The sequence below is a fragment of the Poecile atricapillus genome, chromosome Z (genome assembly GCF_030490865.1).
Source record: "Poecile atricapillus isolate bPoeAtr1 chromosome Z, bPoeAtr1.hap1, whole genome shotgun sequence".
Classification (NCBI taxonomy): Eukaryota; Metazoa; Chordata; class Aves; order Passeriformes; family Paridae; genus Poecile; species Poecile atricapillus.
Genome location: NC_081289.1, coordinates 54,114,397 through 54,141,017, shown reverse-complemented (window position 1 = coordinate 54,141,017; position 26,621 = coordinate 54,114,397). Strand labels below are relative to the sequence as shown.

The 26,621-nt window shown below is 37.1% G+C and overlaps 1 protein-coding gene across 3 annotated transcripts in view; it reads left to right on the top strand.

The window, feature by feature from the left end:
• Positions 1-26,621, top strand: part of LOC131573263 (calcium-dependent secretion activator 2-like) — a 283,517-nt gene that overhangs the window by 131,820 nt on the left and 125,076 nt on the right. For all 3 annotated transcript variants that reach the window (XM_058827047.1, XM_058827048.1, XM_058827046.1), the window contains exons 7-8: positions 4,478-4,589; positions 15,383-15,522. In XM_058827047.1, the coding sequence (XP_058683030.1) occupies positions 4,478-4,589; positions 15,383-15,522 (252 nt within the window). The remainder of the gene's footprint in view (positions 1-4,477; positions 4,590-15,382; positions 15,523-26,621) is intronic.

Sequence of the window (26,621 nt, the reverse complement as noted above, 5' to 3'; positions counted from 1 at the left end):
AAATGGCACAAAGAAATTGGTTCTCTTTTCACAGAAAGCCATGTTTCAACCTACAGGTTCACCTGTATGAAAAATAAAAGTCAGCTGTAAGATTTCATTTCATGCAGAAAATATTTCAGTTGTTGATGTTGAAAATTAAAATATAAAGTTAAAATAAAAAGAAAAGCATTTTAAAGCTTTTCTTTATTCAACATTCAGATTCTGGAGACCTCATTGTTAGTTCCTATGTACAGAAAGTAGTTCAATTAAAAAATTTAAAAGTTTTCATCCTGTGAATAATGTAAACAATCTTTTGTATGATGGTTGACTTTGACAGCTGTGATTCAGAAAAAAAAATCCTTTCTGGGAAGTACTGTATTTTCTTCAGGAATCATATCAGGGTGCAAACCCAAACTTAAAAGCAAAACATTGATTTTTCTGACCTATATGCAGCAGCTCAGCTTTTAAATTTAAAGGAGATGTTCTGCAAAAATATTTGCTCCAAAGAGATTAAGTAAATGCAAGAACCAGAAATTTTAATGCTGTAACAGGTCAAAAAATGCATTTGACAGACAAAAAATGTGTTTTGGAAGAAAATAATTAAATTTTTGACGAAAAAAGTGGATGTAATTATACTAGCACATAAAATCTGTAAGTTGAAATAAGAAATCACAGTAATGGTGATCAAGATTTTCATCATGGTGATTACTGTTCAGGCATTGATTTCATTAATTATTGAATATTCTCCTAACCTATTTTCACCATTAAACTCACCAGCTCTTTGAATAGATATATAGATCTAGAATAAATATTCAAAAATACGGGGAAAAAATGATGGAATTTTACTGTGGAAATAACAAGTGATTCAGTAAAATCTTATTTATTGGCTAGGAAGACTATATTTAAAATCTTGGCATTATAGGTAAGATTGATGCGATTTAATTACACAGTTCTTAGTCACAGGTGATGATTGGGCAGTACCTTATTCAAAGTTGTTGTTTGCATGTATGTTGTAATAAAATTTAAATTGATCTGTATGCTGAAAATCTGATATCATTTTTTATACTCTCAGATACAGAAGCTCAAAGTGTGACATACATTTAAATGGAATTTGGTTAAAATGAAGTGGTATTCATAAACTTGTTGATTTGCTGACTGAAGTCTCACCAGTGTCATAAAAGAAATAGACTGGGGAGAAAATAAAGTTGAAATCTGACTGATCTTGAGCACCTATATAATTTCAGAACAGGAAAGAGTGTGTCAAAGTAGGCTAGCTTATGTACACCCGCATGCTTTACTCAGTCTTTCCTATATTTTGGGTTATCCTTAATAAATACTGAGCTCCTGGTACCTTATTATATTCATGGCACAATCTTTACAGATCAGAATTTTATTTCTAACAGAACTAATGTTTATTAGGAGGTGTTGATTGACAGTGCAAACTACAGCCAAAAAGGCTGTTCTTATTCCTACACCTCATTTCATACTGACAAATCAAAAAAAAAAAAAAAAAAGCAAATTGCAAATTGTTATTAGCATGAACATTCATAAGGGTTAGACTACAAGATGGAGTTTGGATTAGGCTGTCATTTCTGACTTCTGCTTTAGTTGTTGCCTGATGTATTAATAGCATGCATAATAACATAATAATGTGCTTTTAAATGTACAGCATTTAGATGAAGTCCATGTATCTAGATAAAGTCAGTTTGAGTGGAGTTTTGGGTCTCATGTTCTTTTTGGAAGGAGCAAACTAAAATGAACATGATACCACTATTTTGGCTGCTGATTTCAAATGGTATGAATTGATACCTCTGCAAAAACATGAAGCTTCAAAGAAACAGGGCTTGTGTTCTAGTCATATACAAGGAACAAAAAGAGCTATGAGTACTAGGCTGTTATATTGGCAGCTGATAGGAACATCAGATGCCCACAAGTAAGTGTGACAATAAAGGATACAATCTTGCATATGCCTTTAACAGAACGTGATTTCTCATGAGCTCTTTCATGATGAATGATATTAAAACCTGGTCAGTAAATCTATGATCATCTGCTCTTCCAATTCCAATTCCAATTCCAATTCCAATTCCAATGAAATGTTCCTGAGGGGCTATGGGAGTCAGCTGAAGTCCTAGTGGTCCAGGAGCATGCTGATCAGTGCATGAAATATTTCTACCATGAGCATTAAGCTTTAGGAATGTATTCAGACCATTCTTTTTCAGCCCAGGATTTTCACTTACTGGTGCAGATGGGACAAGGGACGGGAGAAAGGTGTCACTCAAGGCTGGTGATCAGATTCAGTGTTAAAGGTGATTTCTAGTGCCAACAACATAAGTGCCAACAACAGGCAGATGACCCTGTGTTTATCCCATTCTCATCAGTCTCTCACTAAATTGTGCCTCTAAATTGGAGAAGGAGCAAATCCTCTCAGGCTCCCTGGGCAAGGCTCATGTGTGCCCTATCCCTACCTGCTGTGTCCTGCAGTGATGGAGCTGGGTCTCCAAAGAAAGCTGCACCACTTTCTAGGAAGTCCTTTGAACCTGATGCTAGGGTGCTCAAACCCCAGCAAATGCTGAAGCACACGCCTGCTGTTCAGCTTGCAGCAGCTGAGTTGCTGCAGGTGATGTTCTCTTCCCTTGAGTCAGCATGACCTCTTCTTTCTCTTCTTTTCTTTATGAATTGATGCTGACACTAGACCTCTACAAAAGTAGAGAGGGTTTGGGTTTGTTTTGTTATTTTAATGGGAGTCTCTCTTGGGTTTTTTGTGTACAATATTTGTTTTTCCTGTCCAATAGGGCATGCACAGTTTAATGCCTCTGGAAGCTCAGGGACAAACAAACCTGACAGCTGAGAGAGAGGGTGCAGTTATCAAAGTGCTTAGATTGTGTTTCCAAATTCAAGGCAGCATTATTCCTGAATAGTGGGATCTGGAGACTGAAGATACAGCTATCTCATAATTTATAAAGGTGCTTTCTCCTTGGAAATTTCATTTCTGCGTGGTGACGAAACCTACCCCTGGCCCCACTGCTGGGAGAAGCAGTAGTGCTGGACATTGTCCTACTCTGCAGCTGCAGCATCTATTATCAGATCATAAACAGGTTTTCTCCCACTCAGAAAGGTGATTTATCAGAGTTCCTATTTCAATTGCCACTTTTCTGAGCCTAAAGCTATGCACACCACACACAGAGTAAGCATCTGTCTAACCTAGACAGAGCAAAGACAGAATTTAGTGCAAGATTCAGTTAATTTGTGGTGAATCTCAGAGTCAGGCATGTTCAGCTACCTGTAGGACTGGTTTATACAGAACTTCTGCTTCCTTAAAGCTTTTTGCTTTTGATGCTTATTACTTTCTAGACATGGTCTTGAAGTCTGTGTCTCATGATAGTGGAGTTATTTTGTCTGATATATCCCTTCGTTGGAAAAGTACTACTCTGTTCACGTTGATCTACATTGTGTATTCTTGAATGTAAATGAAAATTATTGGTTTTTTTCTAAATGAGGACCTAAGATTTTGGCTTGTGTAATACATTCTTTTATAGAGCATACTCTTAAGGTCATCTGTTTTCTTTATTTTATTAGTTTCTGATAATTGTAGTATCTCACATAGTGGACGACAGCAGGAGAAACTGGGGCTGTACTTACTTTTTGCATTTTGTTTGTACCTAGTAGCATAATCACAATCAGTTTAATCAATGCAATGAGCTCCATGTGGTTGTCCAGGAATATGGAATAGATCATTGAAGGAAGTTGCAACCTAATTTGTATAACTTTTATTTGTTGTACCACTGGCACACAGGGAGGAGGGGGAGAAGGCTGGCAAACCAAGTGTCTTAATTGAGATAAGAGATTAACGACTAGAAGTGTGTCTGCATAATTAAGGTTCTCTAAAAGCATGGAGCCTTGTGATAGTAATTATTTTGTAGAGCTATAGTCACTCTGATAATATTTTTTTCCTATTATTTACATTTGTGTTTACATTTTTCCTACATTCTCATACTAAGTTGTAAAATATATATAATATAAAAGATAACATTTTCTCTTCCTAAGTCTTCTAATTTATTCATGCTGTGGTTGCCTGAAGTGAATTGAGACATGATTCTTTGCTAAATTAATTTCACTTGTATGCAGAAGATAGTGAATATGTTTCACAGAAAATAGATGTCTCTTTATTTTCCTTCCTGTTTGTTTTTTTTTTTGTGAAAATATAATTGCTGTTCTTTGAGTTTTGCCATTAAAAAATTTTAGATTGATATTTTATGACAAAAGTCATACCAAAAATCCCTGATTTGTTTTATCACAGAGAAAAGCCATTTTTTCTATGTAGCTATTTGATCTTGGATGTTCAAAAATGTACCTCCCTTTTCTTTCCCACCCTCCTCCTCCTAAAGCTTGAAAATTAAGTTCTAAGAGCATTAATAAAGTCTGCAGAGGAGATTACAGTCCTATCACTCTCAGGCCTGTGCTCAGCCCCAGTTAAATTTTGTTGTTTTGTTTGTTGCAGGTGGGGAACCCAAGGGGATTTCACCACTACTCACCCTCGGCCTGTTGTCAAAGTAAAACTCTTTACAGAAAGCACCGGGGTGCTGGCACTTGAAGATAAAGAACTGGGAAGAGTGAGTATTATGTGCAGAGAAGAGAAATATGTGAGAAATGATGGATAGAAGTGTGAATATTGATAAAACATGACATTAAATGCTGTAAGGCCTTCAGTAGCAGCCTGCTTTGCTGTGGCTCTACCAAACTGTCCTTTTTTTATATAAGGGTGACTTTTATCAGTGTTCAAAACATGGTAGGTTGACTTCAATTACCTTTCAGAAACTTATATCAGGCATCCCTGGTGGCTCTCTTTGTCTTGTTTAAAACATTAATTTCTGCATGATATACCAATGTGTTCTACTATTCAAATTAGGAGCAAAAGAGAGAGAGGTAAGACTTGGTATGTAATAAATGTAGCCAACAATGGGGAAAGGGAAAGGGAAAGGGAAAGGGAAAGGGAAAGGGAAAGGGAAAGGGAAAGGGAAAGGGAAAGGGAAAGGGAAAGGGAAAGGGAAAGGGAAAGGGAAAGGGAAAGGGAAAGGGAAAGGGAAAGAAATACTTAAGTGGTAGAAGGATGGAGCAGAATGGGAGAGGAGTGAGAGATAATGTATGAGAGTAAAATGAGACCTTATTCTTGTACTCCATGAGCTTTTCCTCCATTTTTGTGTTTTCCTAAAATAAGAGCTTTTTCTTGTACTCCATGAGCTTTTCCTCCAATTTTTGTGTTTTCCCTATCTTGAGAGGATAATCTGATATTATCTCAGTTAGTGAGAGGACAGTGCTAATGATGCCAAGGTTCAATCGCCATATGGGCCATCCACTTATTAGCTGGACTCAATGATCCTTCTGGGTCCCTTCCAACTCAGACTGTCCTGCAAGTTCTGTAAATTTATCCTTCTTAGCCCAAAATCAAGAGCTAGAGCGTGCACTGTATCATAGAAAGAAGAAGGTAGGGTGAATGAGGCAGAGAGAGTCTGCAAATCTCCCCTTCTTCTGTTGAAATTTTCCCCTCTGATATGTAGTACGTGGAAGGTAGCTCACTTTTTAGTGCTCAGTTCTACAGTCAGAGTCCTGGCTGTTTCTCATTCAAGCAAGCAAAATTTGTTGGAAACAGCAGGGCTCTTCTGTGCTTTGTGTCCTCTGAGCACAGGTGGTTATGCAGACATTCTCTCACACCTTGTGTCACTTGTTAAGGTCAGGACTGTGTCTTCAGGATTCTTGCCTCGTCTCATATCCTTCTAAGGGGCTTCCAAGGTCACTTGATCAAGATGTGGGTGGGATCTGCATGGGGAAGGTTCCCACAGGGGTAACACCCTGGTAAAAGCCAGGCAGTGTGACAGGTACAAAGGAGCCACTGGTGTGCAACTGAGCAGTCACCAATATCTGGATTTAGAACAATAAAAGAGACACTGAAAGGGTGAAATTGCAGGAACTGCATGGGGTTTCTAAATGCAGAGAAGTTTTGTCTTTGTCCCTCCTTGCTCAGTCCTTTCAAAGAAGCAAAAGGGAAGTCAAGGGCCAAGGTGAAAGACAGTGGAGGAAGGACTATGTGGTTATGAACAATAGCCAGAATACTCATTGCCAAGGAGTCAGAGAAGAAAAGAAGAATCATTAATATAAAAAGGCTAAGTATATATGTGTATATACATGTGTGGCAGATTTTAACAAAATCCTCTGTGTCTGCAACCTCAAATAGCCAAATTTCAAGTACCGGCCTTAGTCTGCTTTCTTACACTGCAGCTTGTCTAAGTTTCTAGGACAGGAAGTTAAAAATATTTCAAATTTAATTTTAAAGAAAAAAAAACATTTCAAGCATAGAATATTGAATATGGCTTTTGTCTGACTTGTGTCCTGTGGCCGCAGATGATTGATTTGTGGGGTTTTTACTCTTTCCCTCCACACTCCTGGCTGCCTTCTGACACATCTGTGTTTGTCAGCTGGTCAAACCAGTTTAAAGAAAGTGAATTGGTTGGGAGGGGTGAGAGGAAAGAGAAAAAAAATAAGTAATTGAGAGGGTATAGTGACCTCAGTGCCCTGTTGTTGGAGTCTGACCCAGCTTCCCCAGAGACAAAGCAAGATCTATAAAAGATGAGGGAGGGAAGCTCTTTCTGATTCTTACTCTCCTGGTATTCTTTGGGAGAGTCTGCTTGCTTTTATCAGATGCTCTGGGATTTTGCAGTTTGTACCAGAATAAGCCTATTAAAATAATTTCTTTTTGCTGGGTTGTTTTTTTGGTTTTTTTCCCTTGTGAGAAAGGATAAAGGCCATCATCTTTTTCCCCCCTTGCATTAAAGCTTGTGCTGAGATTTGGAATAGCAAACAGGAGTACCCAAGAGATGCCTGGATACTGCTTTTCTCTTTTATAATACACTCCTCATTTACCAAAAATGTCCATATCCTTGCCAAAGAATACCTTCTGTGAAAGATAAGTCAGTTAGAAATAAACCTCCCACAATGACCCTGTGTACTGCATATGGTCCTTAGCAGTGAAAAATAACATGAAAAGGGCATGTTGGCTGTGCAGTGGCCTGTTTGGATGTCTGTCCTTCTGCACTTCCCAGGGCTGGTAACACCTGTGGTTGCCGACAGACAACTACCAGTTCAAGGGATCAGATCCTTAATTCAGTAGAAAAAGAAATCTCTCAACTTACTTCTCTGGTTTAACCAGAGTAATTCTGAGTGGTGATTGCTAGCTTCAGGGGAGATTGAGAGAAGATTAGACAGAATTTTTACAAAATAGTTTGCATTTGTATTTATATTTACCATGTACTATTGTGGTACACATCTTAGCTTTCAAAGTCTTGTTTTGTTGGTGATGTCTTTACTTTCAGGTCTGAGAGACTTAAATTCAGGTAGCATTTAAAAATATATTGGATCCCACTGGATAAGCTTAATTTTTATAAAGTTTGGCAGTTGTATGCCTGGTCATTACAATGCAGTGACTTGCAGAAGTAGATCTGATCCAGCTAGTTTTCTTATCCTTGGAAAAGCTCTGAAGATACTTCTTACTGGTATTTTTCCTGTACTTAAAAATTCAGCTCAAACCTACCCCTGCTGAGATAGGCTTACCGTGGACATTAATTCTCATCTGTCAAGTACTTTCTTAAAAGTGTGTGTCTTGACCTGATACAACTTTTGTACATTTTGTACATTTTGTACAAGCTTGCATTTCCAATACCTTGCAGTTATTCTGCAGGTTCTGTTCTGTTTAATCTATAATTAGAAACGGAAGGCAGCATCAAGTTACATTATTTGAATTTTGAGCTTCCATCACATACCAAGAAGTTTCTTCTGCCACCAAGGGGTCAGTTTATTAGGAAAAGAGATCTCAGGTATGAAATATGGAGCCAGCAAAGGTTTCCCCAGTACTGTAGAAGAGAAGGCATTTCCATTGAACCCATCAGTGCATGGTGATTTCCCTAACTTATGAAGTTAAGATGTAGACTCTGGTATCAGCAGGCCACTCATTTCCAGAAATAACTAGCTCATTGGGGAGCAGAAAGGCCTCTGCTTTCAGCAGAGAGGACAGATCATACTTACAGCTTTATGTACTCCATGTTTGAAAGCTCAGGCTGGGGCCTCACAACCTCTGCTGCAGAAACCACCAGGTCAGCACCAAGTGATAGAAGGGCTAATGTCTGCACTTGTCATCTTTTCCCTTCAAAGCATTCAAAGATGTGGTTAGCTGAAAGGGAGTAGTACTTGCTATGTCACTTGTCTGATATGGCTGTCTTCCTCATAAAATACCAATACATCCAGTGAATCCCAAGATAAGATTTTGCTTGCTGCAGGATGTTCCTTCCTGCTTCCTGCTTGACCACTTTCAAACAAAAATAAATCTCAACTTCTATTCTCCGTTCTACAAAAACTGGAGAACAGTTGTACAAATTCAGTTTTCACTGAAATTAAAAACAGAGATGTGTGCTGCATAAAAGGGGAAAGGATGTTATTTGGATTTGGGTTCTGCAGAACATGAGCTTTTGGAGTGGCCAGAGTCTGTGTTTGTGCAGACCCCTACATGCAGTGGATAGAACCCCTGACTTTAACTTCTAGAAAGTGAAGCAGGCTGCATATTTGAAGCTAAACTTATGAGAAGATGCTAAGAATTTACATTAGTCAAATATCTTTGAAATTTGTGGTACAGATTTTATGTGACTGATGCTGATCAGGCCACTTGAATAATTTTTGTATGTGCATACAGAAGGCAGAATTGATGTTTGCATTTGTACATGAAACAGCTGAGAAAGTGTGAAGAAGCCTTCAGAGTTTGGTGTAACTACTTCTGGAAAATATGCCTGGTGGTTTCTGAAACACAGGGACCTGACACCACTTTTGCTTGGTCAGTACTTTGTGTATAAAGATGTTCTAGTAATTCAAAGTGACAGCCCTTGTGTGTGCTTAGCACACATGTGGATACAATGTGAGAGCAGCAGGTGGTGTTTGATTGCTGATAATTTTCAAATATAAGAATATTTCAGCCTTGGTGCTCTGACTATTGAATTAAAAGAGAACTATTGTCTCACAGCCTGCTTGTCACAGCTGCAGCCAGCAATAATTAGCTGTGCAGCTATGCTTTTTAGGTTTTTTTCCATTAGTGCTGTTATTCTGTGTTTGATTTAAAATTATAAAATAGCAGTACTGGCTAGGTACCTATACTCAGGATTGATGGGTTTCTGAATGTCGACTGCACTGGGTATGTTGTTTATCTTCTGTGCCACATTCAAAGATCCCCTGAGCAGAGACAGATTCATTCTGTGACTGTTAATTTAAAGCCTGCCATCCTGGGGATTGTGTTTCTCCATCGCACTTTGAAATTATTGAGGTTTCTCAGGCCCGAGTTCTTCTGTCTTTCTTTTTTAAGTTTGGAGAATTACAAGAGATTGTTTCCACTCCTGCTTTGTCTCTCGCCCCCCAGGCAGTCTGCCTGTCAGGTCTCTGTGATGTCTGAGTGTTATTGTTTCCATTCTAACAGGGGGGTCTCAGTAGCTTCTTTGAGAGTGCCTCTCTCTGAAAATGCTTGAGATACTTTGCATTCAGGCCTTGTCTCTCTTAGATGTGGGGGAGAGGCTCTTCGGGACTCAAAGACTACTTTTATCAATTGCTAAGACCTGCTAGGGAAAATGTTCAGCCAGCACCATCAACAGAGGTTGATTGTATAAATTTTGAAGTCTTCCCAGTTCTTTTTCATCAGCAGTATTCTAGATAGCTCTCTCACCATGTGCCTATTCGGTTTCACTGTTGTTTTTTGTTTCTTTTTAACCACCTGTTACCCAAAGCCTTGTGTCGGTGTTTTAGCTGTGATACAATCATAGCCAAAAAGCAAGAGAACATTCAATAGGTGAGATGATAGAGCTTTCATAGAAAACTCATAAACCCCTTGGTGATCAAGCTCTTGTTAACACATTCTTCAGGGGTTCCCAAGGTGGTAACTATTCTAAGGGAATTACTCTCAAGAGAGACATCTCCTTTTCCCCTTTCTACCTCAAGTTTTAAGCCTCTTCTTGAGCTGCTTCTTCTTCATCCTCCTGGCGGCAGGGTGTCATGACTTAATGCTCAGGGAAGGTGAGGGCAGTGCTGTGCTTGGCAGGCTGCTGCTGGGGCATTCAATGGAACTTCTTGTCACACTGACAGCAGCTGCTGGCTTTCTGACATCAACCAGTCTTTGGGCAAGGGGCTGACACAGCACAGAACAGCTCCAAACTTTCAAGTTAGGGAAGAAGGTACCTTGAAAAGAGTCACTAGACATTTCTATCAAAACCAGGTGTCCCATAAATGAGGCTGGGGCCAGAGTTATACAAACAACGTAACATTGAAAGGTTTATCTAGTTATTTATTTCATATCCCAAACCAGCTTCAATATTTTTTGTTCTACAACTGTTTTCAAATCAGTAAAACACCATATTTAACTAGGAGATTTTCCTATAATATTTGTTCAGAGAATGACCAGCAGCATAAATTTGCATGTGCCCAATGAAAATGGGCTTGCTTCATAACTTGCTTCGTAACTTAAATTTTGCCTATCCTCTTTGCTTGCACTGGCAAAATCTTTTCAAATTGGTGTATTTTAAAACATGAAAGAAAATCCTTATATTGTATTAATTAATCCTGTTGCATGATAAAACTTCCAACAAATGCAGTTGATTGATTTTGTGATCTTACGTGCCAGGCACTGGCTGTTTTTCATAGCTTTAAAAAATCACAATTTGAGTTAGAAATGTCTCTGGTAGAGCCTGGGAGTTAGAGAGCTTAGTTTCTCTAGTTCGTGGAGGGATTTGTTGCATGACGAGGAGTGTGCTGTTTATTCTGAACAGACTTCACAAAGCTGCGTATGATTAAGACGACATGATGTATATTCAGTTCTCAGCCGTTTGTAACTTAGCCAGACCTTAAAATATGAGGTTAAAATTTTTCATCCTATGTATGGAATAGGATAAAAAAGGAAACGAACTTTTGGTCAGCAGCAAAAAGCCAGCATTTGTAGCACCATTTGTGTTCTGAAAGAGCACATCAGGCACAAGAACTTTTGTCTCAGAACGTTTTCTAGCTTTCCTGTTGGAGACTATAGAGTTTGAAGAAAGGATAGGAGGCTGGGTACCAGAAGCAGGAGCAATTCCCTGGGGTGTCAGGGCATAGGGCAGGACTGGGAGACACCAGGGCAGCCCCATATATCAGGAGCCTCCCTGGGGATGGGGCTAGGCTGAGGTTTGGTTTGCTTTCTGAAGATGACCCAGGCTGAGTTATGAAGAGGAAACTGTGCATAGGCTGTGTCTTTCTTTTTTGTGGTACTTTCTGTACTGAAGACAAGATAACGATTTTATAATTATATGTAATGATAATAGCATGCTAAACATCACCTGCCTCTTCAGCCAGGGCATGAAGATGCAAGTCTTCTTCACTTTCATCTCTTTTGCTTGTGACAATGAGCCAAAACTCAGCATAGTTGGCTCAGAATTACCATGATTACCAAGGTCTGGTGCCCAGAGTCTGAGATCTCAAAATGTGTCTTAGATCATCACAACTTGAAAAATCTATCTCATCTCAAGCACTTGGGTCAGAAGTGTGGGTAACTCCATTGCTTGGATTCAACACTTGAATATCATGGGTTTTGGTGGAAGTAGGGCACTGGGGAGCATCCAGAATGTGAGGACACAAGTTGGCTGGAACTCAGCCACAAGTGTCAGGTGGGGGGAAAATGTAGAGTATATCTTGACTCCTGATTTTTCTCGAGGTGCTTACAACTTGCTAGTCATGCCTTCATTAGTCCCTTTTGAAGGCTGCATATTCTTTTGACCACAGGACAACTGCAGTTGTGTAACATTGTGTACCACTTGTGTAACAATGGCTAGCTTGAGAGCTTTATCTCAACACGGGAGTACCAATAGGAGATACTTCTTCACACTGCTTCTGACTCTGAACCTTTTGCTCAGTTATCTTCTCTGAGAAAGCAAGAATGCCCCCAGTTTGGTTTGTTCAAGCTTTTAGAGTACTTTAGGCAGCTCAATCTTTCTTTCATACCTTTAAAAGAAGATGTGATCAATGGGCCAAAAGTAGAATTAATAGTTACTTGTCTGGATTGACTGTTTGGCTCAGGTGTACTTAAATTAACTTCTATTGTGATCCAGCAGAGGAACTAAATAAATAATGGAATCACAAAATGGTGGTTAGTTATGCTGTCAAATGATGTTAGCTTCAACGTCTTCGTACCTGTCATCTTTTAAGCTCAAGAGAGAAACATTTTGAGTCATTCACAACTCAGAAACAGTATTTTGAGAACATCACTTTGCACAAATGCCTACAAGTGTGGCTCTATAATATTTAAGATTTCTGTGTTTATTTTACATCCAGATGAGGAGCGGTATAAAGTGAACTTGACACTTTTTCAGTTACAGAGTGGTCTGAGGAAATGTAATGCTAGATATAATTAGAACACTTAGTCAAGTATTTTTTAGTGATTATGAAACAATTGAATTTACTGAATTATCTCAACCCACACTGTTCTGATACGATTAATTTGCCTTAAATAGGTTGAAGCACTGTAATGCACAGCAGCTATGCTTGCTGTGCAGCTATCTAATATTAATAGTTCATTATACTTTTTAATGTAGATTACCTATTAGTATAATTATGATAAACACTTTCCTATACTAAAAACTTATAATTCTCTGTGCTGCTGCTGAATAAACTACTATGGTGATATCCACAGGTATATGAATGCTAATCCAGGACAATGTACAATAAAACAAATCAAAATAAAATAAAATAAAGCTTCAGAAATATACGATTTAGTACAGAAATATATTATTCAGTAGGAATTCTATGAAATTTATAAAAGTTTTAGGCACAGAGAGGGTGTCCTCTAGGTGACTCTTATATCTGCCAGAGAAGACATTTGAGTAGATACCATTTCATTTTTTTGAAGTAGATTATGAAACAACCAGAAGATTTAAACCCTTAAGCAGTGCTGGAAGGAAATCTGAGACAGAATAATGTTAGGAAGTTTCTCCGTGGACAATGGCATTGCCCTCACATTACAGTGTTCCATAGTGGAAAGAATGCTTTTAATAGTAATTTCTGCAGTTTTTTACTTTTCTTATCGAGAAGTTGCCAAGAGTTTTGGTTTCAGTGATTTTGTGGGAGCTTGCAGCTTGTGCCACCTGATGCTGTGTGCACAGTAGCTGTCATTGCCCTTAAGGGCAATATTAGTGTGAAGGTTATCACAAAGATAATTTATGCTTTAAAAATGCTTTGCGTGTGTTTTTTTTGTGTAACAAAAAGTTTGATTACAAAGTTCTTTCAAGCTGTCATTTTTTAAAGCTGGAAGGCATGACAAAGTGTAATACAAACCCACCACAGTGCATACTTAAATAGTCTGACAGATACTTCTTTGTGAGAGCTTTGAAATTGAAGCTCTGTAATAGTCCTTCAAAAATTCAGAAAAGGAATTGTCAGTACCACAGATATAAATTAATTATACCCTTGTCTGCTTTTATTTTCATCAATGTTCTAAAAACTCAGGAAGTTGACAGGAGAAAGATGTCACTTGAGATGCATGAGATGTGTTGCAGGACAACAGGAACTACAGACTGTAGAAGAGGAAAAATTCCATCACCTATGTGAAGGCCTAGTGATTAAATGCAAGCAATGTATAATAATTCTTTTTATATAGTCTCGTAGTTAAAGGGGTAAATAAACTAAAAATTATTTTCCCTTTGAGACATCAGAACTCAAAGGTTGCCATGCTCATAATGTTTTCAAATGTTATTTAAGGAATGCCTTTTACTCAGAATGAAAACCAGAGAGAAGGAATAAGCTCTGTTATAAATAGTGGTTTCTGTGCATTTGCAAAAATGAGAAGAAGTAACCTCCTGGTTTGCTAAAATCTGAATAAACTGATTCTTCTGCCATCTCTTTAAAAGGTACTGAATGTACTCAATAGATCTGACAGGTTAATTCTTCCACTGGTTTTACAAAGGTTGCATATTTGATTAGGAGTGATACATCATATTTCTCTGCTTGACTGGAGCTCCTGATATTAACAGGATGCAGGAATGTGCTTCTGCAAAATACTGAGAAGAAAAGCTGAAGGCTTTCCACTTGCGCCATTTTTCAGATGATTAGATCTGAATGACACTATTGTAATATTTCTGTCTTAATAACATCTTCTAGATTTATACTTGCTTGGACAGTATCCTTAATTTAACCTTCATAGTAACACAGAGGAAAACATATTGTGGTTTAGATATATATATGACACAAGTACTATGTGTAAGAAATTAACTTGATGGTTAACATAATGATTAATTTCATTTTTCCGGTAATGAAAGATGTGAAGGATGATCCTTTTTAGAGTGTTATTACTGTTGAAATGATAATGGTAATTTGTGGTAATTGTAATTCAGAACACACTGAATGTTATGAAAGTCTCCCAAGTAGTATGTTTAGAATACTTTAGAGTCCAAATTCTAACATCTTAGAATACTTCAGAGTCTAGATTCAAAAGTAGTGCTTATAATGAGAATGAAAGGAAGTTCTGTTTCAGCAGCATTTAACTGCTGAATATGTCACTGTGGGTAAGGATTTGATGAAGCAGTAATTTTTAATTGTACTGGCTATAAATGGATGCATTTTTTGGATGGTAAATAAATGTTTAATGGCGTGTGGCTAACACTAATCTAAAATTCGTTGTTCATAAAACTTCCAAGGAATTTATATAATTGTTTTAATAATTAAATATTTAAAATTCAGTGGTTTGGGAGTTTTTATGTCTATTGCTGTAGATTAAAGGTTTGTGTCATATCACACGTGAATTGGACATAATATCTTACAATTACTATATTCCATTTGCAGCAGAGGTGCTTTGGAATTCATCTACAATTTCTGTGTTTTTTGACTTTTATTGACTTTTATTAATGCTATTGATCAAAACTTGGAGACAGCAACAAGACATATATTTTGGTTATCTTCTCTCAAGCAATACTGAGGGCTGATCCATTGCATAACGCTACAGCAAATTGCTTCAAAAGGGTGTTTCCTGCAGAGCACTGAATAATGTAGAAGTTTAAGTACCTATTTAATTGTACATGATCCTTTTGAAATGCCAGCTGTTCCATTTTTTTAAAAAAAATGTTAATTCAGAATGTATTAACAGAAGGAAATTTTATTAACTCATAATATGAACATTCCTATTTGAAAGAGAAGGAAGGAGTTAATTTTTGAAATTGGTCTCTTACAATGAGATTGAGTCAGCTGGTTTATTAGATTTAGGAAATCTTTTTTAGTCATCTTTCATATTAGAAGAGATGCAACAAGAATCTTCACTGCTTAGATGTTTCCATTAAAGACTACAAGTTTTTCTTTTCATGACTTGCAGGTTGTGTTATATCCAACATCCAATAGCCCGAAGTCTCCTGACCTGCATAAAATGATAGTTCCCAAAAACAGCCAGGACAGTGACCTGAAAATTAAACTGGCGGTGAGAATGGATAAACCACCTCACATGAAGCACTGTGGGTAAGTGTCCATTTCCTGGCTGTCTCTATTTTATTATTTTATAATTTTGTTTCACTGTGCCTGTGTTTTAACAAAGTGTATCTAAAATAATAAAGTTTGTAAAACATAAATGTCTAGAACATTTCTTATAGTATGGTATTGTGTTATATCTTCATTTTATACAAAAAGTACAGACTAGTCAGGAATAACATTCATTTCAGAAGTTCAGTGATGTGTAAAGACAGATGATGAGCTATGTCTGAAATGCAGAACTAAGAGTACAGTCTTATTTAGATACTGGTTTTAAATGTTGCAATTTTTGGCACTTCGTTAAAGAATATTTAGGAGAAACATATTTTTCCATTAAAATAGGATTAATTATATACTTGAATAGAGTGGTACATGCCACATAATCTCCCTTTCCTTTCTCTGTCTGCTGTATGGTCTTTCTCTTGGAAAAAAAATATATATGAATGCTAGTTTAAGGATGTTTTTCTGTCTAACACCAAAACTATGTGGAATAGACTATTCATGAAGACAGCTCCTTTAACTGACTCCTTTAATAGTCTAATTGACTATTTCTCAGCCCACCTACAAAAAGAAGTAGTGTTGCTGACAGTAAGCAAGTTTGTATCTTTTGTTAGAAAGCAATCAATGTACTTAATGTCCGTGCTATTTAGCTTTCTTTTTAGTCTCCTCCTGTTTGTATTCTGCCCATTGTATACAGGCAGTAATTGACAAAATTTCCTGTGTATGATGCTTTCTGTAAAAAAAGAACCAAACTGACATAAGTTTTGTCAAAGTGTTAATCAGTTGGGCTTAAATTTCCCAGGTATCAATCTCATCCCTCATTTAGGTTTTGTGAAACTTAGACACAAATGATTAGGACTATAACTATGAGACTTGCTGGATGGAGACCTGTGGCTGGTGACCAGGAACTGTGAGGAAAGAGAGGGAAACCAGTCATGGAGTCACTGGGGGAACTGGAGCTACTGTGCTTGGAGACTGAAACTGAGATGAGAAAACTTCAAAGCATGGCAGGAAATACATAAGGGAAATGAGATAATGTAGAGAGAGCAGGAAGACTCAGCTGACATGAATAAGTTGGAGTAGAGAGGAGCTGGAGAGGAGATAAGTGTTCGTACTAAAGCATGATGCCCTCCTGTCCCATTCATTTGCACTCACCAAACACCTGTGAAATGGTTTGACGATGGTGGCACATCTTTGTCTAGATCCAGCCCACTAGTGTGGATTCAGTTCCCTGCTGCTGGAAGGTATTCAGCCTGCTGCAGTAGTGCAGGATGCAGGGAGGCACGGTGCTTGCTGCCCGCCCTCTTCAGCAGCCTGGTCAAACAACAGCCATGGAGGCAGGCTGACTCAAACCACATCAGCAAAGAATGATGTACAGCAGCTTCACCTGCACATCACCTGGTTCAATTGCAAACTCCACCCTAAACATACCAGGGGGGTTGTGCTGCCATGCACCTATCCCAAGCAACTAGAAGTTCCCATTTTTGATCAGGTCACTGGTAATGCTAGGCTCATGCTTTCTGCAACCCCAGTTAAAGTGCAACTGGATCCAACAACGAGGAGAAAGCTCCAATGTTTCCTCTTATCATGCTCCTGTGTTTTCCCAGAGGCTGTCTTGGCAAGGAACTGTTCTTCTGGCGTCTTCAGAGGGTCTTCCTAACCCCCCAGTTCAGTTTTCCGTACTGGTTTATATCAGTAGTCTTGTCTGACCATTAAAGAACCCCAACAAATATTGTTGTCAATAATTTAGTTCAACCATTATCCCTTCCATCTGCTGCTGATGGTTGCTTCCTCATTTTGATTTTGAAAACTCATTTCTTGGCACTGTGATTCACTTCTACATTTTACTTCAGGGTCACTGCTGTGACTATTCTCCAGGCAGATACTATAGTTCTTTGCATCAGAAATGCTCTAGATCAGTCATAATTTCCTTTTCTTTGTACCTATTAGCTATAATGATTATTACCTAGGCACTTGTTAAGGAAAGTTAGGACACCAACTGTGCACTGTAATGTGTGGACTTCTCCACCATTATTTTATGTGAATGAAATAAAAATTTAATAATTCCTTCAATAACGATTGAAGAGATTGGTGAGGTACTATAGGAAACACTGGAGTTCTAGTGAGAGGAAGTAAAAGGTTATTTATTTGGAGGGAAAAGAATACCTGCAAGTAGAATTGTTAGTGTGAACTGTCAGGAACTATTAATGTTATGAAGAGCCATCATCCAAGCACTCCCTGCAGCCTTCTCTTGGCTTCCTGGGTAAGTATAAGTATTAAGTGGTCATTTGCTGTTTTTTCAAGAGGGATTCCCACCTGCTTCAATGAACAACTAAAGCAGCTGTGGTTCTGAACTGATACTGTGTTATCAAGGAAATCAGCATTTGTGAAAGAGACTGGAAACCTGTGATAGATGATGGGCAGTATCATCAGAAAGGCAAAGGAATAATTTGGAGTTAAAATAGTTGAGGGTTGCTTGGAAGAAACTGGCTTTTATCCCCATTTGTGCTGCACAGAAGAACTTCCTTTTAAGAGACTGAAGTGTTTCCACCTATAGTAACTGATGGTATGTTATTTGTTTCCTGTGTCCAGTTTGATAAACTGGAATCTGATTTCATAGGGGTGCATGCCACTCACAGCTATTAGCTGAAGTCAGTGGAAATGGGGCTTTAAATATTCATTGTACTGTTCAAGTCCAAATATCCTAAAATTAATATCTGAAGCCTAAAACTTTTAGTATTTCAGTTGTCCTGTTATCAAGTGAAAATGGTACCACCTCCCAGGATCATACACATATGAAGGTGAATCTAGGGAAGCATCTGATAGGAAAGGTTCCCACGCTCCAGAGGAGCTGTGGGAGTGGAGACATTGTGCTCTGCTAAGCAGGGTTATAACAGTGCCAGGCTCTGCAATTCCCTGGAAAACCTGCACAATATGGAAACTCCAGTCTCTCTGTAAAGCAGTGTTTGCATAAAACATAATGAAGGAAGCCATAGGATAAAATCAAGTGCTAAAGAGCTCAAAGGCAGCTGCTGCCATCCTGAATAGTGAAAATGACAGGGAAATTTTTGTCTATGTTTATTATACTTTATTTTATTTTATTTATTTTATTCTTAGAATGTTGTCTTATATTTAAGTACAGTGTCAGAGAATACACAAAAGGAACAGATATAAAAAGATGACAGAATGTGATCATACTTTCTCCTGGAATTTCATCATGTCAGCAAGTTGAATTTTACAACCTTTATAACAGACTTCTAATGTAGTTAATGTGTTAGTTAGCTAAGTTCTAATTCTTCATTGTATTTTTCAGAAGCATCTCATGCTTTACAGTGTTTGAGCTAGATAACTTACGTTTTCTGTATGTCAGTTAACAAACTAACATACAAGATCTGTGTATTTCTCATAGCAAGAGAAGGCAATCTGTTGGCATTACATAATGTTTTTAAGATGAGAGTCTCAAAATTTATTCAGAGTTAAATTCAAATTTTATTCTACAGCCAATTGCAGAAAGATGGGTTTTGGTAGATTAATACTTTATCTAAGATAATTACAGTAAGAGGTGGCTCTTTTAGATATGGGAAATGTGCCCAAGTATTTCAGGTTCTGCAGAGTTGGCAAAACCCACAGGCCCAATCTAATGGTGGTTTTCAATTTTATCTCTTCAGAAAAGTTTCTCCTTTTTAAGACTGACTTTACTTACTAAAACAGGGGATATGCTGGAAGGTTTCAAAACTTGTCTTGCATTTGTGCTTCAAGAATATTGAATTCTACAAATTATACTGTCTTGTGCTAAAGTCACAAATAGTATTCTGGACTGCAGCACCTTCAAATCATGTTCTCACTTTAATTTTTCCACACTCATAATCAAAAATTATATTTTAAATTAGATTATAAAGTTGGGATTTTTAATTATGAATTGTAACCTTTCTAAGAGCAAGAAATAAAAATCTTTATGACTCAACACTACTGTGAATCTCAATTGAAGTTCATTTGTACTACTCATAAAAAGAGGTTTATTTTTACATTGACACATTCATACAGTTATCTAGTGTTACTCCTCTGACTTCGAAAAAAAAATTGATCAAGGAAACAATTGATGTTTTTTCAATGTATTCTGTTACATGCTTTAAAAATGGAACACTATTATACATCTTACAGTAAGCATAATCTTAATACTTATTTTACATTTTTATTTTTATTCTTGCATGAAAGGCTCTCAAAGTGGGAATTGACTGATTAATAACCATCCTTTTCTATCTGAATCCTGTCAATTCATTACAAGGCAAAGCATTCACAGTCTGAGTAGTGACAAGGTAAATATCTCTCATTAATGGGGATGTGTAGAACAGTTCCAATTATTGGCAATTCATTATATTCCAGATTCCTTTCTCATAATTTGTATTGTATTTGCTTTCTCACAGAACGTGGTAACCTTTCCCTTATCTAAAATGATGAGCACATACCAGATACTTTTAATCTCCTTTATTTAGTAAAGCAAACATCCATACAAAAGAAGGTTTTTTTACATTTCTAGTATTTTTTTTCTGTTGCAATCTTGAATCTAAAACAAATCATCAGAGGAAAGAAGTAAAATTTGAGCTAAAAACTTCCTCTATAAAATGCTAAAAGCCTGTTTCTCTCTGTTGAGTTACAATAGCAGCATTAGGGAGGTACTACTTGCTTCAGGAAGGCTCAATTGGATCTCCTTAATTCCTAATTATATTAGGGTTGAAAACCCCAGCAGGACAGGTTAATTGACTCAAGATATGTGGGTTACTCTAAATATCTTCTCTAATGCATGGGGGCTTTTTGATGTGCCTTTGCACATCTGCGTGCATTTAAATCATGCATTATTTTAAAAAGTAGATTGTGGGCCTGTTGAGCTGTATCTTAGCATAGCCTAGTGGTTACTAAAGGGTATTATTCTATTGCTTCCAATCTAGAAATAAAAAAGGAATACTGAGGTTTTTTTAAAGCTTGCTTTAAAAGGATCGGTAATGCTCAGTGGTGTTACCACAAAAAGAAAAGGAAATAAATAATAAAATTAAATTAAATTCTTACTAATTAAGCAGCCTGAACAGGATGATATTACCAGGTGGTAATATTTGAGTTTGACTTCCAAAGTAAAACATTTCAGCCTTGCTCTTGTCCTGAACTTTTTCCAAGATTTGAAGGGCAAAATCAATTCTTTTATGTTCTGTTTTGCTTCCTGCTATGACATGTTGCATATAGATTATGTACTTTTAATTTCTTAAACTTTTTGCTTATTTGGAATAAGCATTCTACAAGTACTTAGAATTTTCTCTCTTCCTCTCATCTATAAGTAAAGTATTTTGGTGACTTCTTCAAAATTGTGGTCTCCATGATAATAAGGAATTTGTGTAAAATTATTTTTCTCTCACAACTTGTTGATGTTTTAGGTTTTGCTTTGTGTTTTTTTGTTTATAATTGTATTTTGAGAATATAAAGATCACCATTAATTTTCTAATGCTTTAAATTTTTTTCTCTTTTGCACTTGAAATTGGCCGATATGTTCTTAGGAGAGCATTTATAAATAGTAAATATACCTATTGGTCCCTGAATGTGACTGAAGAATCATATTTCTCCTCCTGCTGCTGTAGTTTCAGAACTAAAGGAAATCTGTGCAACGAATGCTCTGGTTAGCAGTCTTCTAAGATGTGGAATTAGAGGAAAAGTAATTTTTTCCTCTCATTTTTATGACATTCATCACCCCATCATTAGAGAGGAAGATGAATATAATCTGGTTTGCAGTTGAGTGGAATGAAACACAGGAGGAAACTGAGATCACCCAAGGTCACGGGTGATTTGGTGACAAGGCTGAGGATAGCACAGGGGTCTGCTGGCTCTCAGTGGTCGGGGCTGTCGTGTGTGCCTGTCACCTGGATAAACCGCAGTGCCTGCTGCACTGAGCTCATAACTCAGCTGGGAAGAGCCACGGGGGCACTGAAGTCAGCCAGAACCAGGGTGGTGCCAGCTCTTACGGGCTGTTTGTCCATGGTCACCCGGCAAAGAAGAGCACGACAAGAAACAGAATTACCTTTACAACTTGAAGATGCATAATCTGGGTTTGATCTAAAGATGAGATCTGCTCCCACTAATATTTTTTCAGAAAAATATGGAAGGTGACTACATTGAAATTAGTCTATTGTAATTCTGGGTTACTTGTACAGATAAAGATGTCAGGAATACAGTCATACTTCTCTTAGCAAGCACAGCAAGATCCCTATCACAGGTAAGCCTTCATAATTTAAAATGTATCAATCCTTAGTCTCTGAGCCAAAACATACAAATATGTCAGAATAACTAAAAAATTTGTTTTACCAACAGTAAAAACATTAAATAGAAAGATTTTTTCTTTTCTGATTTAAAACTTCAAGTTTAATTTTTTCTTAAATGAATAGGTGTAGAATTGCTTCAAAGTGAAGGAAAGTATTAGAAACCTACAATAATACTTAAGATGTTTCCAACATCTTAGAAAATCCTTACTTATGCTTGGTACTATATGGTAGGATGAAGCATAGACTTCTTCAATTGCTACTGCCTCCTATGAGATGAAACTTTGTATACTACTTTTCAACAGTTACTGAAAATATGTTTCTCCTTAATGTTTTTCTCTTTCAAAAACAAGAGATTATCCAAGAGATTAATTTCGCTTTTTCATTTCTGATCAACATAGCATAATTTCCTGAACCAAATGTTAAAAAACTCAAATACTTACCTAACTACAGCATTTCTTCATCTACATGTGTAAACTCTTTAGGATCCCTTTATAGTATCTGATTCATTTTTCCAAGTTTGTGTGCTGCCTGTCTGGTTGTAAGCATAAAGTCAGCATAGTAGCACCATCTAGCTTTCTGTTTGCTGCTGTTGCATTTCTCCTTAGAAAAGGGTAGCAGAGCAATGACTTCAGCTACTGCCTCAAAGAGCAGGGTTGTCCATTGTCCTTTGGTAGAATGCTTAAATTTTGGTTTGTGAATGTCAGGACCAGGAAGCATAGGAGAAGTCAGATGGGAGCTGTTGAGTTTGTTTAAATTTTACAAGCTTTACATAACATCAGATCATTTGGAATTCTTTTCTGATCATTTAATCATATAGCCTCACTATAGCAGCAAAAAAAATTATGGGTTTAGGCTATGTAGGCATTCTCTGGCTTTTCTCAAAGCAACTACTAGGTATGGTGGGATACCCTGACACATTGGTTTATCAGCACTAAGACAGTGGCAATTGAAAAACAGAAAAGGTGCACTGGAGGTAGTAAGGTAAACTTTTCTCTATACATATTGCACTCAGAACAGTAGTTAGTATCTTTATCATTTCTATTACAGTTACTCCTAATTAGTGTCAAGTAAGTTTAGCAGGTAAATGTTTCTAAAAATGCCTGAGAGTTTGCCCACTGTCAGCATCAGGCCTTCCAGATTTTTTTGAGATGACTGGCAATCCATATACAAATGGGAGATTATTCAACTACCTTTGTGTCATTTGAAACTCCTCTGTGAAAAGATAATCGTCAGCCTGTCTTCCTCAAGTGTAGGAAAGGGATGTTTACCACAAAGTAAAGGTGTGTTCTTGTTTCACTAACCAAATAATAAAAATACTCCTGATTTCTCTTTGTCACAGTTGTTGCCTTGTGAAATCTTGCTACATGTTGAAACACTGTGGGGTGCAGCAGTCTGCTGCTGGGTGACCCCATCACAGGAATTGTGTGTATTCATCTCAGCTGGGTCTAGGTAAAACTTAGTTACTCCCTCTCACTATGATTTTATGTTATGCACAGTTTTTCATGTCTGTCCTGTTACTGGCAAATGGGATGCAACAATGTTCACTCAGTCTAGCTGGCCTCTAGTGCCCAAGTTCTCCAAAGAACCTCGTTCTCATCTACCCACACTGAGGAACTCTTTTCCAAAGAGTACCTTATAAGCTAATGGGAATATCTGGAATACAGAAAATTAACAAAAGCTTGTATCTCTGAAGGGAATTGTCTCATAAGGAAACTTATTTATGAAGTAAGAGTGAGTTGGATATTTATTTTCCTCCTCTTGAAGAGGTCATGGGACATGGTAGCAGAGAGAGGGAGACATCATAGTTGAACAAAACCCAGAACAAAACCCAAAAATTGACAGAGTGATGCCAGTACCTGCACTACAGAACTGTTGGAGTCACTGATATGTTCACAACATCTCTGAATTAGAGTTGGCTCATGTTCAGACTCACTGCATGGACAATGTGACCTTGTATTTGCTTGCCATATACTTTTGAGACGCTTGGTGAAAGACTTCATTGTAATTTCTGACAGGAAGGCATAATGAAATATCAGAGTTTCAGCTGGGTTTATTTGACTGCAGAGACAAAAGAACCTCAGACCTCAAAGACAAAAGACCTGTGAACCTCAAAGTTTCATTTCCCACGTTCAGTCTTCACCTGGCATGACAATCTAAGGTTTGATCAAGACAAGTACTGTGGCTGTAGGTGGCTCTGTAGTGCTGAAGTAAACTATTAATGCAAGGTTTTCACCACTCATGGAAGATATGATGAAATAGGCTCTGTTTGAATTTCAAACACAATTGACTGTTGAAGAAAAAACTGTGATCAGCACCTGAGATACACAGCACAGCAAATACCACTGCATATTCAGGAATGCCTGCTCCTTACTTTACATCAAGGTGTGCCAGAGTGTCATCTAACATCCAGCACTGCAAATCTATGTGTAGAGGATATTTTCTTTACTCAGTGAAAAGTCCCAAAGAAGGATATGTCACAAACCGTTATGAAAATATCCTGGCTGCAAACTTCAGAATACTTCATTAAATGTAGTCACTGCTGAGCACCTTGTACTGGAAAAGACTGGCATGGTTGATCTGTAAGGTAACTACAGCATGAAGTTAACATGATTCCTTTAAACCGTAAGAGCTGTTAAAGAAAATTTAAAGAGGAGGAGATAATCTTTCTTTTCAAGAGTAAATCACAAACAGTTGCTGACTCTGAAGATCCAAGACCCTAAGACTCTGAAGACAAGCATGTGGGTATCCCTTTCTGCAAGATAAAACTCAAAAATGCCAGTACAAAGTAAAATCATGTATTTCAAAGACTTCCAACATTTCGAATTAGACTACTGCAAAAATAACAGAAAATTAAAAAAATAAAGCAGTGGATTTATATTTCTGCAAAAATACTGGTCAAATTTTGGCCCATAATTAATAAACAATTTTAAATTTGGTGCAAAAGCAATTTTTTGTTTATTTTGTCAGAGGGACAAAAATGTCTTTCATGTAGGTGTAACTATCTTGCTAAATTCTGACAAACCTGTCCTCATTTTAACATTCATAAAGGAACATGCACTTGTATATATTAAGGTCAAAATTTCCTATGTATATTATAAACTGCACTTCTAGTCATGTATGAAGTTGTTACTATTATTACACCAAGGTGTCTAATTTGAGTACTGTTTCGCTACTTTGCACTTCATGCTGATATTTCATTGTGCTAAATGAATGTTAGCATCTTGCCATGGAGTAAAGTGCTAATGTAATAACTGTCTTCATTTAAACGATTTCACTATTACACACTTTTGCAAAATCAATTTACTATAATCAGTTACTTTTTTAAAATTAAATTGAACTTCATGAAAAAATGACACATTAAAATTACATTAATGATTGATTGGATAATGATAATGGGTTAATGCAAAATTACTATGGAAGAAAGAAGCAAAAGTGTTTATCCTGCTGCTAGATCCTTAGAGAACAGATTATAGCTATGAGCCTGATTTTCAGCGCTTCACACAGTAATTGCTTCTGAAGAGGCACAGGGAATCTTTGAAGATCTTAATGATATGCCACTGCCACTTTACTTGCTAAAAGAAGCCAAGAGAATCCTAATTGCCGAGAGAAGCATTACTAATTAAGGTGTCATTCTTCATTTATTTCGTAGTAATTAATCTGAAATATTTGTAAAAGCTGAGATATAAATTTAGATCCAAACTCACTTAGCTTAATCACAACAGACTTCATGTGAAAAATATCTATGGGTTGGCAAGGTTGATCGCAAAACTTAAAATATTTATTTCTTATTAAAAAGTTTGGTTTGATTTTGCTCATAAATTTAAAAAAAAAATGAAATAAATGAATTGAAAATGTTCTGGTTTTATAAATATGTAATTTATATTTAAATTGTGATTCTGCCCTCACATTAAAAAATTGTTAAAACTGTTTATATGTTTCTTTTTTTATATTTCACCTTAAAGCTCCATACTTCTGAAATGTTAAAATGAGTTTTCTTCAGACCTGTGATGGGCAGTGATGCAGGTTCAATTGTATATGTATTATCTTTAGATAATAACTGTAGCAACACTTGTTCAATATCTTGCCTTCACTAGGATGCATAATTGGTTAGGCAGGGAAAATCCCCATGATCAGTACTCCATATGTGTCAAATCCTTCTCTGGCTCAGCTTTGCTGAAATCCTATTCAACCTCACAAAATAAACAGTTGGGGTGAGTGGTCATGCACAGACACCTGTCCATTTCCGGCATACTGGTTTTTGTACCTTGTTCTCAGCCTTCTTTAATGCAGTTATTCACATTCTCACTGTGTCCTAAACTCTTCTTTTGGCATGGATTATCTCTTATGGTTTACCCTAATGGTGCCTTGCATTCATATATAAATGCCAACTCTTTTTCCTCTTGTGATGTATTACCTCAGAACCTCTGATCAAACATCTCAGTGACCCATAGAACAGCTGGGTAGAGTTTTCTGGTTTACACTATCAATTTTTATTTTGCAGTTCTTAACTTTAAAGCTCTTCCCATCTCAACTTCTTGGTCTTTGATTGCATGTGTTAGGAAAAAAAAGAGTTCAAAAATCTTTGGCAGCAATTCTTAGTTCATCACAATAGAGAAGAGATCATTTCCAAACCATAAAGATGGTGATGAGCTGTGCTGCAGCATCACTTAGGACTTGTCATCATAGTTTATGGGACTGACTCCAAATTCATGTCTTCTCCACGTGGGCCAGTTTGAATGCAGCATCACTGCTGAGAGAGCCTGAACAGCTGAGTACCTTCTAGCAAGA